At 34.9% G+C, this 18,800-nt stretch overlaps 1 protein-coding gene across 2 annotated transcripts in view; it reads left to right on the top strand.

Annotated features, from left to right (window-relative positions):
* The first annotated feature begins 3,623 nt into the window (after positions 1–3,623).
* The window catches only part of LOC149781803 (uncharacterized), a 40,896-nt gene continuing 25,719 nt past the window's right edge, over positions 3,624–18,800 (top strand). Inside the window, exons 1-3 of one of the 2 annotated variants that reach the window (XM_089935967.1) lie at positions 3,624–3,686; positions 5,409–7,393; positions 16,357–16,602. In XM_089935967.1, coding sequence (XP_089792093.1) covers positions 5,701–7,393; positions 16,357–16,602 — 1,939 coding nt within the window. In that variant the 5' untranslated portion in view covers positions 3,624–3,686; positions 5,409–5,700. Of the gene's footprint in view, positions 3,710–5,408; positions 7,394–16,356; positions 16,603–18,800 lie in introns of both variants that reach the window. The other variant, XM_089935968.1, reaches the window with a different exon arrangement.

Here is an 18,800-nt window from a genome sequence, read left to right as displayed (position 1 = left end):
GTAATGAAAGAGATCAAGGAGGAGAAGGAGGATGAAGAGGAAAAGATAAGAATAAGAACATGGAACGAAAAAATTGAAAAAGAAGAGGAAAATGAGAAGAGGAAGAAAGAAGAAGAGGAGGAAGAGAAGAAAGAAGAGAAGGAGAAAAAAAAGAAGAGAAAGAGTGTTGGAGATAAAATAAGAAGTTGGTGGAGGAAAAGAAGAAATTAGAAGAAGAAAACCCAAAGGCCCTTTTCAGGGCCAGCCATATTTCTCGAAAAGAGATAGTCTTTTGAATTGCCTACCCCTTTTTTTTTAAAAAAATTTTTTTTTAAAAAAATCCCATGTTCAATTCCCCTTGTCCCTAAACAAGCCCAAACTCTATTCCTATGTTAAATTCCCCTTGTACGTAAAGTGCCCCACGATTTATCACCATGTTAAATTCCCCTTGTACGTATAGTGCCCCACGATTTTTCTCCATGTTAAATTTCCATTGTACGTATAGTGCCCCAAGGGTGTTTTTAATGCTAATTCCCATTGTACGTATAGTGCCCCCCTTCACTACTTGTGTTTCCTAGTGCCTGTTTTCGGGAACAGTGCTAACAGCTAGAGTTGTTATTATAAGAAAAAGGTAGTGGTTAGTTGTGTAATTTGTCGAATTTATTCTCTATGATTGAAAATCACACAATGATATTTGGTGCTTGTATCATGTGTGGGTTCAATCCAGTCGGTTCTAGTATGTTTCTTAGAGACTGTTTAAGAGAATAGGCGGCAAATTGAGTAGATACGGAATTTAGTACAAGTAAGGTAAAATATATTATAGTGAGATGTAAACAGCATAGAGTTTTAATTGCCCGCAGGCTTAGTAATTTTCCTACCTTGTACTAAAGTACTTAGCTTTTATACGAGGTGGTATGATCCAAAATGGCTGCGTGGCGGGCTGCTTGGCTGGATTTCCTTTGTCTGATATATTACTATCTTACTGCGTGTTCCTATCGTTCCTTTGTGAGAGTTCCTTAGATCTGTGCACTTCCTTTGTTCACGGCTTGCCGGGTTGCTAATCGTTTCCTCTTCTTAGCATTATTTCTTTGCACAAGTTGTCCTGTTCCTTTTTTCTATATTAATTGGTGTTGGTGGTGGCCGCACTCAGTAGAAATTTTAAAATTATACACCAAGCCGGTTTTAAACAGTAAACAAGTCAAGCAAGTGTAAGTAGAGTAGTGTGATTATAAACACTAACTCTTTTTGAAAAAAATGTGAGGGTATGTGTTTGTGTGATGGTGTTTGTAAGAGCTCAGGTATGGTTGTGTGAATAGTAGATTATGGGTTTCTTTATTGTTTCTTAGCGTATGTGGAGAGTATAGTTTGGGTTTTATTGTATGAAATGAGAAAAGTCGGGGGATGTTTTCCTTCACGTCCGCGCGTTGTTGTTTCTTTGGTCATGATCTAGGTAAGATCAATTTTATGTTTTAGGGGGATGTTTTCCTTCACGTCCGCGCTTTCACTATAAGAACCCACAGTATTCGTCGTTCAAACCATTCTACAAAGAAGATGGCTTCTAACCAAATGGACAAAATACAAACATTGCAAGACGTTTTAGACAACTTAGGAATGATGGAGCAGATGTTAATAAGACTCGTTGAAGACCATTATTCCTATAGTCCCCATCATGTAAAGATGGAAATTAATAACTTAAAAAAGGTAAAGGACAAGATTAGTGGTGTCATGAAAGAGATAAAGGAGGAGAAGGAGGATGAAGAGGAAAGAATAAGAATAAGCAAATGGAACGAAAAAATTGAAAAAGAAGAAGAAAATGAGAAGAGGAAGAAAGAAGAGGAGGAAGAGAAGAAGAAAGAAGAGCAGGAGAAAAAAAAGAAAGAGAAGAAGAGAAAGAGTGTAGGAGATAAAATAAGAACTTGGTGGAGAAAAACAAGAAATTAGAAGCAGAAGAAGAAGAAGAAGAAGAAAACCCAAAGGCCCTTTTCAGGGCCAGCCATATTTCTCGAAAAGAGATAGCCTTTCAATTGCCTACCCTTTTTTTAAAAAAATTTTAAAAAAAAAAATCCCAAAAGCCCAAACTCTATTCCCCATGTTAATTTCCCCTTGTCGCTAGACAGACCCACACTATAGTTCCATGTTAAATTCCCCTTGTCGCTAGAGTGACCCACGATTTATTCCCCATGTTAATTTCCCTTGTCGCTAATCTGACCCACGATTTTTCGCCATGTTAGATTTCCATTATCGCTAATCTGACCCAGGGGGGTCTGTAATGCTAATTCCCATTGTCGCTAATGCATCCCCATTTACTACTATCGTAGCGATATGACTGAAAAATTGTTAAAGCAACGTAAAACATCCAAATCACACACACACACACAGACACACACACACACACAAAAACTATCCCGATATCACCCCCACCCGCTTCTGTCACCCGGGGCGGAACCCCCCCCCCCCAGTACGCCACTGAGAAGTAACATTTTTGTTTCACTTGCAGAGTTTTTGATTGAAAAGTTAAGCCGAAGCACTAAATACTAATAAAAATACAGGTAGTGGTTCAACAAGGGGAGGGTGGAAAAGAGAGTCAGTTTCAGCTAGAAATAGCACAATTTGAAATGAAAAACTATGAAAAGCATAAGAAACTAAATCCCACAGAGAGACTTCTGAGTCAGTCCATGAGAACTGCAACCGTTACTACTGCTGCTGTTTATACTGAGGATATTATTTACTTTAAATTTCTTCCCATCTACAGCTTTTATTTCTTCAACAAATGAGACAGTCAGTACTCTTATTATAAAATGAATCCAATAAAAACCTTCAAGTAATTTGTAGATTTTGACAAATATCACTTTACTCAGAGATATAAGTATAATCACTATATTTAGAAATATTGATACAAAAAAAAACAACTGCAGTATGCATATAGAGATCAGAATTAGGAAAAGTATTCAAATGTTGGATCAAATGAGACATGAATTATCAAATATAAATGCCAACCTAGTCACAAGTCCTGAGAAGGATTTATATGGAGATTAACAAATACAATAAAATATACATGGAGACACAGCATGAAGTAATAAATTACAACCATATCGGGTTTTGTTGCTGCTATTGTTGTTGTTGATGTTGTTGTTGTTGTTGTTGATGATGATGATGATATTCTGCTATATTGCGAGAAGCAAGAAAGAGAAATACATTGTAAATTTAAAAGTAACGCGAAATGCAAACATAAAACTACAAAGTTGTCATCAGTATGAATTAAATTATATATTCACTTCCCATTCAAGTAATTCGTAGATTTTGAACTAATTGCCGTTGATAATATGTAAGTTCCTCAGAAAATATTAAATTTAATTAAGACAAATTAGTAAACAAGTAAAGGTTATTTTCTTAAATGTTAAATATGATATCATTAAATATGATGAAAAGGCCTACATCAATAACATGCTCCCAATAGCTTTGGTATATCAATAATTGGGCAATGATAATATTTTTGACTTTGGTCAGCAGTGTGGTCATGAACAACAACAACAATAACAGTAATAATAATAATAATAATAATAATAATAATAATAATAAAAGTATAATCCGGAATAATGTCACACGTACCGGACTCAATATTGCTTCGAGGCGTTCTTTAGGTACGGCCATTGGTTCCCAGTGCAAATGTTATGTAGTTCTGAGCAGAAATATCTTAGTCCTACTGAGTATGTGAGATACAGATTATTTGGTATCATTGTAGAGCTACATCTGTCTACCTTTCTATAACACCACCCACGTTAGTGTACCATGCTTGACCATGACGCTACAGAGCTCGGCAGTAGGCTACTACCTCCTGCTACGTTAACTTGTCGCTAGCGCTTAATGTGTTAACAAAATCCCACATACATGGAGTTGAAATCTCATATTGACACTGTAGAGTCTAATGGCTTTCTGCTTACTCTGATTCCCATTTTACTTATTTACTTGCATATCCATGCACAATCAAATACTTGGGTTTCGGAAGCTCTGTCGACTGCCATTTTGTTCGGTTGAAGAGCAGTCGTAACAGGCTGAAGTTGGTGAATCTGTGGTATATTTTCTTTGATGAGATAAAAATGTCTGATCCAGTTTGAGTCTTGCGATTAGCAAAGCCTTATTTCAACTATCTTCAGCATTCCACAGCTACCATTTCTCTTCAGCCAACATAGTGGTGGTGAACAGAGCTTGAAAAGTCCACGTGCTTCATTGTGCAAGGATATACTTTAGTAAAATAAAAATGCAACTGAGTTAAGTTGGCTCATTCCAACTTACTGTGGACCAGTTGTTCAAGCTGTAATACATTGATTTCCTACCCACACCCTAAATCATGCATATCGAAGTTAATGTCTTAGTGTTGAAGTACTTTCCCACCCCATTATATTGAGAAGTAGATTTTGATTTTAATTAGATTGGGATGTGCATTGGCTTTTTAAAGAGGTCATATATGTTTTAATTTAGATAATGATAGGAAAAATATACTTAACAATATCAGGCAGATAGAGTTCAATGCAATATAAATATATTGATATCGGGAAGGTAGAGTTCAATACAGTATAAATATTATACTTATCAATATCGGGACGTTAGAGTTCAATGATATTAGGCTAATAGAGTTAAACACAGTATAAATATTATACCTATTGATATCAGGCTAATAGAGTTCAATACAGTATAAATATTATACCTATTGATATCGGGCTAATAGAGTTCAATACGGTATAAATATTATACCTATTGATATCAGGCTAATAGAATTCAATACAGTATAAATATTATACCTATTTATATCAGGCTAATAGAGTTAAACACAGTATAAATATTATACCTATTGATATCAGGCTAATAGAGTTAAACACAGTATAAATATTATAACTATTGATATCAGGCATGTAGATATCAGTACAGAATAAAGTAACTACTCGTTGCTGCTACAATGAGGGTTGAGTGAATTCCATGATTTTAATAGGGGATATGTACTGACTCCACACCAACATCAAGGTCCTTATATCTAAAATGTGGTGGGAAAGGTTTGAGGAGACATGGATTAGTAGATTTCATGCTCCATTTAGTTTTTTTTTATTTTTGCATGTAGTACATGTTCTTAGACATTGTTGCATATAAGGTTTTTTGCATTCACCATTGTCACCCATAAGGAAGAAATTTTGGTCATAATGACCTGCTTTTCTTGCTAAAGTAGCTATGCTAAGTTATTGAACCATGTATTGTCAAAGCAGGCAATACATTGCATACAAATTTCTCGGCACAGACCTAAAGATTTTCATAAATTGCATACATTATAAGCATGAAAGGAGAAAAAATCTTTAATTTTGATTAATTTTGTTGTAGGGAAATGCAGTATTATGCAATTGAACTTTTCTAAAGTCAGTATTATTCTTGTATATATTCAGAATATATCCTTCCCAAGAGAGGTGACCTGCTGTGAGGAGAACTGGATTTTCATGGCATAGGGTGATTTGATTTGCCAGATTAATGCTGACAAGCCATCGGGGGCCATACTCATTGATTTATGTGGCTTGGTTTTCGTGTGATAGTCTTTACCCAATTAAATGAAAAGAGCACCTGCAAGACTAAGATATGTAGCCAGATGTCTTGGAGTATGGAGAAAAAGATCTTTTCTTGCTTTTTTAGCATAACTAGTAGTTGCAGATATATTCCCAATCATATTGAAGTGAAAAAGCCATGAAGATCGTAGTAACTACAGCTTCAGGTGAAATAATTGAACTTGATGTATGTAAGGAACTTGAGCTGGAAAATCTCAAGGCCATGTGTGAATTCAGACTTGGAATTCCCCCGTCAGACAGATGTGCTTTTAAGTTGCATGAGAGAATGTTGACAGACCCCAAAAAGAGTCTTAAGGATTATGGCATCAAGGATGGAGATCTCTTACAGATACTTTATGATCAGGAAAAGACAGTGAATATAAAAATATTTACAGCTTCGGAGCAAATGATTGAACTCGATGTTAGTAAGGAACTTGAGTTGGAAAATCTCAAGGCCATGTGTGAATTAAAACTTGGAATTCCCCTGTCAGACAAATATGTTTTTAGGTTGCACGAGAGAATGCTGACAGACCCCAAAAAGAGACTTAAGGATTATGGCATCAAGGACGGAGATCTTTTACAGATACTTTCTGATGAGGAAAAGGCAAGGATACTTTCCACTGAAGAAAAGGAAATGAATATAACAGTATTTACAGCTTCGAGACAAATGATTGAACTTAATGTTAGTAAGGAACTTGAGCTGGAAAATCTGAAGGCCCTGTGTGAATGCAGTCTTGGAATTCCCCATTCAAATAGATGTGTTTTTAGGTTGCATGAGAGAATGCTGACAGACCCCAAAAAGAGTCTAAAGGATTATGGCATCACAGACGGAGATCTTTTACAGATACTTTCTGATGAGGAAATGCTTTACAATCAGGAACAGACAATGAACATAACAATATTTACAGCTTCAAAACAAATGATTGAACTTGATGTTAGTAAAGAACTTGAGCTGGAAAATCTCAAGGCCATGTGTGAATTCGAACTTGGAATTCCCCTATCAGACAATTGTGTTTTTAGGTGGTCTTTTAGAAAGTTGACAGACCCCAAAAAGAGTCTGAAGGATTATGGCATCTTGGATGGAGATATTTTAGAAATAGTAGAGGAAAAGGCAATGAATATAATAATTACAGCTTCAGAAAAAATAATTGAACTTAGTGTTAGTGAAGGAATTGAGCTGGAAAAGCTCAAGGCCATGTGTGAATTAAAACTTGGAATTCATCTGTCAGACAAATGTGTTTTTAAGTTGGATGAGAAAATGTTGACAGACCTCAAAAAGAGTCTGAAGGATTATAGTATCTTGGATGGGGATATTTTAGAGATACATTTTGATGACGAAAAGGAAATAAAGATAATTATAACAATTTCAGAACAAATAATTGAACTTAGTGTTAGTGATGGACTTCAGCTGGAAAATCTCAAGGCCATTTGTGAATTCAAACTCGGAATTCCCCTATCAGATAATTGTGTTTTCATATGGCATGATAGAAAGTTGAGGAACCCCAAAAAGTGCTTGAAGGATTATGGCATCATGGATGGAGATATTTTACAGATACTTCCTGATGAGGATAAAGCTGTGAAGATCATAATATATAAAACTTCAGATCAGATAATTGAACTCAGTGTTAATGAGGGACTTGAGCTAGAAGATCTCAAAGACATGTGTGAATTAAAACTTGGAATTCCCCCATCAAAAAAATGTTTTTTCAAGTGGCAGAGGAGAATATTGACAAACCCTAGAAAATGCCTGAAGGATCATGGCATCACTGATGGGGAGAGTTTACGGATTTTGTCTGATGCGGAATATCTTGCCCATATTGACTGGATAAAAGGTTAATTCGGTAGAAATGTTACATAAGCTTAAGGCCTCAATCTAAATAATCATGTGACCAATGATGCAGGGATGTAATCTGGGTCTTTCCCCACCCCACCAGTCCCATCATAACATGTATTGGGATAGAAATCTTATGTTATAGGACATGGTTTTGAAGGGCCTATAAGTTAACAAATAGGTCAGAGGTTCAGAGTTCAGACTATGTTGTTTCTGCAAACCATTTTTGTTGTTCTATTTTATTGATTGGGACACTTGGTCAAAAAAGCATTTTGTTATATTCTCAAAGCCTTCCTAGATAGACCTAAAATAGAAAAAAGAATAGAGTGATTAGAATTTGGTTACAGTATAACCTCTCTTAGAAGACCACCTGTCTTGAGGGACCACATGTTTTGTGATTTATTGATTGTGTAGCATTCTGACCTGTCATGAGAGACCACGTTTTGAAAGACTATGACTTTTTGGAAGAAGTGATGGTCTTGCAAGACAGGTTCTACTATACCTTTTATGGAATTGTTTTTTTTGTTTTAGTTTTGGATACTGATTGCTGTTTAAAAAAATAATCAAGAAATGAATAATCAAGGTATTTAGAATCATCAGCATGAATGATGCCATGAAAATGTACCATCTGCCAGATTGGGTTACTTGAATATTGGTTCTCTGTCAGGTAAGAAACATCCTGTAAACATAGGTTCTACCAGTTTCTCCATCTGGACTCCCAGCTTTTGAATGGTCTGCACTTCGCTTTTTAGCTGCACTTCACTATAAGGCCAAACTAGCTGATTGTGACCCAACATATGACATGCATTGCACGAGGCCTGTCATGCATTGTGCATTTTCCATCTGTCAACTATTGCTTGTTACCATTCTGTGTACATTAGGATCTGATTTCGGTCAAACTTTGGATATGGTTTTCATCATCAGAATCTCAGGCGAGTTCAATAATGAGCAACATTCATGCATATCATGTATAGGTTAACCTTGTTACCACTCAAGGATATATTTTCTGATCCAGTTTTGATAAAACATGGAGTATTTGCTGAAATCATTAAGATCATGGATGAGTACGTTAATGAGCAAGATCCACACATTCTAATTAGGTTATATTGCATCAGATTGGCTGAGATTGGTATCATTCTAGAAGCTATATTTATGATCTGATTTTGATCAAACTTGACATGTGGACTTATTGTCAAGCTCTTGATAAGATTCGGTAATGAGCATGATCCATGCTTAATAATTAGGTAATCTTTCATCTGATTGCCTGACCTTGACAACCACTTTGAAAGCTGTATTCCTGACTCGGCTCTGATCAAATTTGGAATCTATGCTTTTATCATCAGATCTTCGAAGAGTTTAGTATTGAACAAGATCCACACATAACGAGAAAATCTGGCATTATTTGCAGAGCATGTTATAATTCTGGAAGCCATATTTTGGCCCTGATTTTGATAATTTCAGTAATTAACAAGCTATGTTTGTATTAATGAGGTGGTCTTAGATTTGATTGGCTGAGCTTTTTACCATTCTTTAAAGGTCACTGGCCACCTATATTGTACAAACGTGTGTTATTATAGTTATAAACAAAATGCATTGGTAATGTATGCACACCATAAAAATGTTTAATTAGACTTAAAACTCTGCTTTATAAAATGAAAAAATTATTTGGCAATCTCCGTAAACAGTCAGTAGTTTATGCATGCCAAAACCGGATATGACATACATTTTTATCCCATCTATTCAACCTAGCCATTCAAGTGCTTAATTTCCCCACATAAATGCCTATGTGATATAGCGTACGATCGTGCTTTTGTACAGTATATTTGGCGCACTGTGTTGCATATGGATGTAACCAAAAGATTTATGATGGGAAAAATCATTCTTTTTCCGAAAAACCATGTTTACCAGAAAAAAGTGGATTTAATCTGTGGGATCGAATAGTGGATGGATTGGAAAGTTGTATCATTTATGCCGGATTATAGTGAATTTGGCCCAAAGACAATTCAGCCCAACTCAAAATACAATTCGGCCAAACTTAACAATAGTTTGTAGGTTCTTTTTCTTCAACAAAAAAGTAGATGCTATATAAGATAGGTTTTAGGAAGAAAACTAAATTTAAACAAATTATTTTGATATTCTTTGCAAGAAAATAATCATACTTCGTAATGTACATATTTATGAGAAAACACAAACTGACATATCTTGCTTGTTCAAATTAATATATTTATATACATTTTTTATGCTAAAAAATATATGCATCTGCACAACGACATTCTCAATTTAAGTCTTCCAGTCAAATTATCAATAATCATGTATGAAACAAAAATACATAATGGATAATATTCTACATAATACGTATGCATTTGCTAAGGGTAGTGTACATGAGATATTATAACAAATATATTTAATTTTTAGGCTTCACGTTGTAACACAGCTGCATACAATACATACTAGATTACACATATGAGAGAGAGAGAGAGAGAGAATAATGTTGAGCATGTTGTCAGTATTTAGTTGCTGCAATATGAAGCTCTTACCCGTTAATTTTATTGTTTATTTTTATTTTTCAAGTTGTCTTAGTGTGTGCGTGCATAAATTGAAAGCTTGTCATTACTGGTCAATATCGTCATTGTTCATATTTGCTCCATTAATCCATACAAATTAGAAAGGAAATAATTTTGTGTTTAATTTGTGACACACACACACACACACTCACAGTAAAAAATAAATTGAATAAAATGTAAGATATTAACCTTGCATTGTTATCATATATTCCTTCTTTTTTCATCATGCGAAAATTATTTTTAAAAAAATATATATCCATGAACTCTGTATATATAGCGGATGCTGGCTTGCATATGCATCCTTAATGTAGTGTGTATCGCTTATGTCAAATAACAAAATCACAAATGAGACGAAAGTATCACCCAATTGCTTGAAGGCACCTGCCATTTACGGATGATAAGTTACTTATTGCAAACTGACCCAGATTGTATTGTATCCAGGTCAGCTATAAGTCAGTATCTTGCAAATAAAAAACTTCATTATTTTAAAATACATTCAATGTGAGTGCAAATGATAATCTTTTTGCTAGCATGGTTACAAAAGTATTATTAAAGCAAGTTATTATTGTGTATACTATTTGCCCTGCAAACATCAATTATGATTACATATGGCAAACAAATAGAAGCCCGGGTGATAAACACAACTGGCAGGGAGCAATAAACTCATTGTTTAAACTTACCGACAGGATATCAAATACATAGGTTATTTTATTACAATGCAAACCATCCCCGGAAACTTGACTTTAGTATCTTTTTAGTGTGCTGATTTTTTCTTCTGAAGTCGGCCGACAAAAGGAAGTCAAGTTTGGTTCCTTTGGATTATTTAAATGTGCCGATTTCTTTCATCTTTTTATTTTTAAAGTCTGCTGACATAGGGAAGCCAGCATTGATTCTTTTTACCTGTATTAATGGGAATTTTCAAAATAAATTGAAACAATGGAACAGTTTTGAAAGCGATACAATCTAGTGCATCGTGCACGCATACCAATATAAGGCTGAACAGTAAATTAGTTTTCGTTAGTTTCATCTAAATATTCCCTATCTATTGTTATAGTGTCTTATTTTTCGAAAACAAGAAGCATGTAATTCGTCTTGTAGGGATAAATGTACGTCATTTCCGGTTGGCATCCTCTATAGGTGGGAAATCGTAACTAAGGGGAAGTAAGAATGTTGTATACTTCTATTTCGAGTAATTAAATTATTATTTCTTCTTTACACTTGATAAATTTTTTTGTTCTTTTTGTGCGAGTATAACTGTTTTTAGTCATGTAATGCAAATCTGATATAAATAGGAAAATGTTGGAGTATAGCCGGTGACCTTTAAGCAATAATTGAGATCTGGTTTTGGCTTTTGTTATCAAGATATGTGATATTTTTATTATAAGCAAGATCTATGCATATTGAGGCAGTCATGTATATGATTGACTGAACGTCTTTCCACTTGAGAGGCTGTATATGTAATTCAGGTATAAACAGACTTGGTAATATTGTAAAGATGTTGCGGGTTTTTTAATTATGGCCAAACCCTATGCATGCATTTATGAGGTGGTCTTGCAACGAATGTGGCTTTTTGGACCTCTCATGAGACAGTCATTTTGATGTGATTTTGATCAGACTTGTTAAACATGTCTGCATGATGACATCAAATAATGTACATGAATTTGAATAATATTCGTACTCAACCCAGATCTTGATGACATAGGCCTGACTGCCAGGTCATATTTTGTGATTGGCTGAGCTTGTCAGCAATGTAGCAGCTGTATTTCTGATCACATTTTGATTCAGCTTGTTAAATAGTCTTATGTCATCAGGATGTTGGATGAGTTTGATCTGGCGGAAGATCTACACATTTTATTGAGTTGTACTATACTTGTATCTGATTGGCTGAGCTTGTTACCACTCTAGAGACCATTTCCAATCAGTGTTTGTTCTGCCACAAGCTTACATCATCTTTGTAATTGACAGCTTTTTTAATAAGTGAGATCGTTGCATATTAGTGAAATACCTTGCATCTGATTGGCTGGGCTTGTTACTTGCTATATGGATTTATACAATCAACAAATGTTCGATGACTTAAGTTATGAGCAGGAGACTGCATATTTATTGTGCCATTATCTTTAGAACAAATTTTTATCCGGATATAGTAAAATAGGTAGAATCAAAATGATATAAATTTTGGGAGATACAAGGTGGGCATAAAAAATACCAAAATAGAATTAAATATTGTTATAAATAGGAGCCATGCCTTTAATTTTTGGTAGGGGTTGTAGCCAAGGAAATTTTTTGAAAAAGGTGTGGCTCTCCAATTGCTTTAAAAATATAGTTCAGAATTATAGAAAAAAAAACAAATTTGTGGTGAGAAAAAAATTCTCTTGTGGTAGAAAAGAAATGTCCAGGCTTGAAAGAAAATCCAAGGCACCCCACCTTCAGATACTAAATCATCTGTCCCATACTGTATTTTTTAAATAATCAACTATGTTGTTAACCGTTAATCAGAATTTTAGACGAGATTTTAATGGATGCAGTATTTGGTTAGAGCTAATTGTTTTTTTTTGTAATTTCAGCTGGGTATTTTGTAAACACAGTACATCACAAGGATTATGATACAAGACTGAAGCTTAGCATGCCTTTAAAAATGCATCAAACAGCTAAATGAACTGTCTTCATTTTAAACCATTATGACTGCTTTATAAACAAATGGAAAAATTGAAATTAAAGTCACCAGGGAAAGAAAATGCTGCAACTTCAGAACTTCCTTACAATAACGCCCTTCAGAATAACACTGTATTGTCTTAGATTTTATATAAACACTCAGATTTGTGTTTTTTTCTGTGTGTCCAACCTGCCAAACAAGAGGTTGTGAGTTAAAAACTTGTGGCAGCATCCCAGTTTTTCTATTTTTTTAAAATAATTTTTTGTATTTTTATTTTGAAGGTTACTTTTGAACAGGCAGTTAAGATATAATTTGAGCTGTGAAGTATAACATGCCAAATCGGATTGCCATGTGTGTTAGAAACACACCATTCCCAAGCCAAATTGACATCTTCTGATGCTAACGTTGTATAACAGTGTTTACAATGGTCACTTCAGACTGCTCCGGTGGCCTAGTGGTTAGAGCATCCGCCTCAGTTGTGGGAGGTCGTGGGTTCAATCCCCGGTCGAGTCATACCAGAAACTTACAAAAATGGTACTAACAGCTGCTTCACTTGGTGCTCAGCATTAAGAGGTTAATGTTAGGACTGGTCGGCCTGGTGTCAGGATAATGTGACTGGGTGGGACATCATGCTACATGTCTGCAGCATGATGTCCCAGTGCTAGACATCACTATAAACTGTCACACTGCAGACATCGTAGCAATATGACTGAAAAATTGTTAAAGCTACATTAATATCAAAATAACACATAACACAATGGTCACTTCCATTTCTTTAGAACATCTGCAGAGGCCGAGTCTTTATTAGGGAGAGACCATTTAAGTTTGTAAGGGTGGGGGAAACACTTGAAAAGAATTGTCTTGCTCTGATTTGTAGTATAAAAAAAGACACTATCCCATTCCTTGTTTTACTTGAAACAAAATTATCCTGTGATGAATGAAAGAATATAAAATACTCCAATCATAAAGAACAATTTAGCCATATAAATTAAATAGCCAGTCCCTTAAAGTATACATACAGTCAGAATTGAACTAGTTCATAGCTATGTACATGTATGTTCAGCCTTGTAACTGGGTCATTACTGTTTAGGACTGTTACATGTATGTTCAGCCTCATGACTGGGTCATTACTGTTTAGGACTGTTACATGTATATTCAGCCTTGTGACTGGGTCATTACTGATTAGGACTGTTACATGTATGTTCAGCTTCGTGACTGTGTCATTACTGTTTAGGACTGTTACATGTATGTTCAGCCTCATGTCTCTGTCATTACTGTTTAGGACTGTTACATGTATGTTCAACCTCGTGACTGTGTCATTACTGTTTAGGACTGTTACATGTATGTTCAGCCTCGTGACTGGGTCATTACTGTTTAGGACTGTTACGTGTATGTTCAACCTCATGACTGGGTCATTACTGTTTAGGACTGTTACATGTATGTTTGATTTTCTCATTCACATCCTTTACCTCAAACAATAAATATCAGCAGCACCAACATTAAATTCACACAATCAGTATGAAACCTAGGTGCTACTCTGGACAGTACTCTCACATTGCACCAACATGTCATGAACATATGCAAGGCTGCATATCTTTAGCTGAGACGCATCAGCTCAATTCACAAATATCTTTCAGTTGATGCCACTAAAACACTTGTGTGTTCATTAGTACTTTCAAGACTGGACTATTGTAACTCAATTCTGTCTGGTTCATCTCAATATCTGCTCCAGAAACTTCAAAAAGTTCAAAACACAGCTGCTCGGATCATATTTAGAGTACCACGATCAGAGCACACCTCCCCGCTGCTCTGTACTCTACACTGGCTATCCATTCGATCCAGAATTAAACACAAAATTTGTTCTCTGTGCTGTGTTTCACTGTCTGACTCTAGTCCAACATACCTATCCAACCTCACCCATGTGTACACACCTGCAAGATACTTACGCTCCTCTTCTGACAATCGTATACTCATTATTCCCACAATGAAAACAAAGTCATATGGACAGCGTTCTTTTGCATACCAGGGCCCAGCAATGTGGAATGAATTGCCCACTGAACTTAGACACAAGGACACAGTGATCACATTCAAGAGGGCTCTCAAAACTCACTTATTTCAACTGCAAGAACAAACTTAAAGACCTAATAATGTTTCCTACCTTAAATATTCTCAGCATGTTTTTTTAATGTTTTCTAATTTCATGGTGTTTGTTTTTGTAATCATATCATTATATGTTTTTATCTTACAGGTGTTGTCTAATGTTGTAAAGCGCTTAGAGCTTCTAAAGATTAGGAGCCTTACAAAGTCCTCATTATTATTATTATTATGTTCAGCCTCGTGACTGGGTCATTACTGTTTAGGACTGTTGCATGCAAATCTTCTTAATCTGGAGAAAATTGCAAGCATGATCTATTGATTTTCTTCATCTTTTTCACACATATTCTTTTCTTTTTTTTGAACAGGACTCTTATATATGATCTTAAAATATTTTGTCTTCATAGAGAATACCCCCAATTGTGAACAGCTACAACATAATAAACTCCCTAATAATAATGGATAACTTCGTAACATAGTTTAGAATCTCCATCCGGGTATTGAACATTCAATTTTTGCTGTAAAGCCATGAAAACCAACATCACAAATATGTCTTGAAACATGTTTCATTAGTAATTAAATGCAGTTATTATTTAGCTAATTTAATGGCAAGATATTGTCTATGAAATGTAATAACAAATCCTGTATGAGTTAATTCTACTACCAAAACCTTGCTTGGTCCAATCTTTGTAAGTAGTGGTACAGATATAATTCACACATACATTATGCTCACAAATATTAGTATACTGTTTCCCACTTTGAGTCAAACTGGATTCAATTATACATTGGTCCTTCATTATACCTGCACATATTAAAACACAGTTTCCCACTCAGAGTCAAACAGGATTCAACTATAATGCTCACACGTATAAATACACTGTTTCCCACTTTGAGTCAAACTGGATTCAGCTACATTGGTCCTTCATTATGCTCACAATTATTAAGCTTTTTCCCACCTTGAGTCAAATGGTATTTATCTACATTGGTCCTTCATTATACTTGCACATATTAATACAGTTTTCCACTTTGAGTCAAACAGGATTCAACTACATTGGTCCTTCATTATGCTCACAAGTATTAATACACTGTTTCCCAGTTTTGAGTCAAACTGGATTCAACTACATTGGTCCTTCAGGGGCACTGTAAAGCTTCTCAGTTTAATTGTTTGAACTTTGCTTTATTATTGCAATTTAAATTATTTATTTTCATGGCTATGTGAATAGATATTTTTGTATTCATTTTTAATATAATACTGCAAGAAATACAATGTTACATTTTGAGTGATTAATAATTGTTTTAATTAAAATAACCCAAAGGAGAAATAATTTTGAGAACGAAATGTTATTGCTGGGCATCCAGAATTTTCAGTTAGGTTGTTTGGTGGGCAGCCATGCACTGAACGTGATTTCACATCATTAAATACTGAAACTTAGTTTGTGGTGGGTTATTTTAAAGACCAGTTTGGTTAGAATGATTCGTTATGTTAATTGATACTTTAAATTCTTGGGATTTGTAAAGATAACAATTTATTTTTCTATTATTTGAGTGAAGGACAAAAGGGTGAATACATCAAACTCAAACTTTAGAAAACTTTAGGAAGTACTATTGTTTCTTGAAATGTTATTTTTTACACTTTTTAATTTTTTAATATAGCTGGATTGGAACCAGATTTGACTTTGGACGAAGAGTTAGACTTTGGAAATATCATAGTTCCCAAGGATGATTTATGTAGTGTAGAAAGAAGCCAAGCAGCCCCTGAAGATCTGGTAAACCATGATGTCCCCCATCTTGAGGACCCTGAGAGAATAAGGCAAATGTTTATAGAATTTCCTGATGAAAGGGCAGTATTAAAGGAGAGAAACCCACCACTGTCTGTAGCCTTAGAGAGTGGAAGTGCAGGTACATGTTAAAGGTTCAGGGCTGAACAAATTTTATTAACGTCAGTTTGACTACAAAATTTAAACTTGCTCTTGAGAAATTTGAGCTTGCCCCAAAATATGACAACATTATACATTGTTGCATGCTGGATCACAGGCTTTCTGCAGTTTTTTGTTGTATGTCCTCCAGATCTTGACCCTGTATGCACCCAGAGAGGAAAAAAATATTTGTATCTTTTCATTAGTGGGTGTCATTCTGTGTCTTTGTTGGTGCTAGCAATAGCAAGAGTCCCTAAAGGTGATAGAAACTAAGATGGCAGTGTACATCCATTTAAAACAATGTACCATGCAAAGAAAGCGTTTAGGATTTGTGGTTGTCAGCTTTAATGCAGTGTAAAATCCTTGATGGCTGCTAATGTAACCTATTATAAAGATTAAAGTCACATCTTCAGCAAGGAAGATTTCATTTATTTTTATGACAAAAGAGATTTATGCAGATACATAATTTGTCATTTAAGTAATGATTTATTAACTTGAAAAGTAATTATGAATTCAAGTGTATTTGTTATAATAAATGCTGCTAGATAATGAGTGAACACTAAAGTCAAATGAGAGCAAGATCTGGCATGGAAAATTACATGGTACAAGTTATTTCTGGTTTTATGTATATTTAAGATAATATTGTGTGTTTCACTTTTGTCAGTTACTGAGGACCTGGTTTTTGTCATGTTTGTAATTATAAATAAGATGTTTACTGATATTTGAGTTCAAGGTCTGGCCTTATTACAAATTTTGGATGTTAAGCGGGGTAGTATATGTTATGTTTAACATCAGTTTTAACCATTTTACATTCTTGGGACATATGCTATGTACAGAAAGATTAAAGTGTAAGATCCATTTATAGCTGTATAATTATTTTTCATGGAAGATTTTTTAATGTGCTTTAAAATCTTGATAGAACTCGTTCACCATCGAGCTACTGAAGCCATATGACCAACCATAGCTGCCTTTTCTTGTATTCAAACTTTACAAATTCTTTGTCTACATCACTAAATCATCTAAATTTGATAATTTATAGAAACTAATTGTTGCCTGCATCAATCTCAGAGCCTTTACCTAAGTTTTTGAAGCTTTCATAGTAGTGATTCTAGTTGTGCAAAGTCAAGAAAGTACTGAACAAAATCCATGGCCTCCATTTTGGAGAGTGAAGAATATGACCCATTTACTTTAAATAGCAGATTATGACTGGAGCTTAAACATTGACCACATGATCTGATGCAATGGTCATTCACATTGGTGAATGTAGGATCTATTAGGGGTGTTTTCCCTGAAGGTGTCGCTCTGAAAACCAGCTCAAAATGGCTGATGTTTACAGCAGGCATCTAAAAGCGCTTCCATGACAATGATGTCAAGGCATCAAAACTGGTTTCAATGCGAATCAGGTAGAGGCGTCCAAAGGCGCTTACATGAGAATGGCTGATGTACAATGCACCACTGTTATACACATTTGGTTAATTGGCATTACATACAAAGGGAGTAAACTCATGAAATCCAATAGATGTAGCTAGTGCAAATATCTGGTTGATCCACCAATGTGTAGATAGGCTAACATATCAAAACCTTGGCTTGCAAAAATGAACCCAGGAAACCCCTAGTAAGAGCCACTGATTCATCGGGAAGCTGCTGGCAAATTTTCTCGAATATTCAGATTGGACAAGCCCAGTCTTGATCCCACATGAATAGGGGTGAGATGGCAGTGATTTTTAAAGGCAAGCGCTTGAAACCTCTGGAATAACGAGGGCCACTCGTTTTCATTTTATTATAAAATTACAAATTGACTATTCTTGAAAATGTGTCATATTTATTTTACAAGTATATATGTTATATTTATTTTACAAGTAAATTTATCTTTTGTGCATGTTGAAAACTTAAACCAGTAATTAGGGTTATCAAATTGATATCTAGCTGTGCATGTTGAAAACTTAAACCAGTAATTAGGGTTATCAAAATGATATCTAGCTGTGCATATTGAAAACTTAAGCCAGTAATTAGGGTTATCAAATTGATATGCATGATGAGTAGATGACAAGTATGAAAGGGTTTGAATTCATAGATGAAGAATAGAATACTTATATGCAGGCAGAAAGATAGATACAATGTTAATTTGTTATAGATACACTTACATATAGTTAGAGGATTTGTTGTTGTTGTTGTTGTCGT

This window comes from Sinohyriopsis cumingii, chromosome 15, assembly GCF_028554795.1.
Source record: "Sinohyriopsis cumingii isolate HCF-2022 chromosome 15, ASM2855479v2, whole genome shotgun sequence".
Lineage (NCBI taxonomy): Eukaryota > Metazoa > Mollusca > Bivalvia > Unionida > Unionidae > Sinohyriopsis > Sinohyriopsis cumingii.
This window is presented reverse-complemented; position numbering and strand designations above follow the sequence as displayed.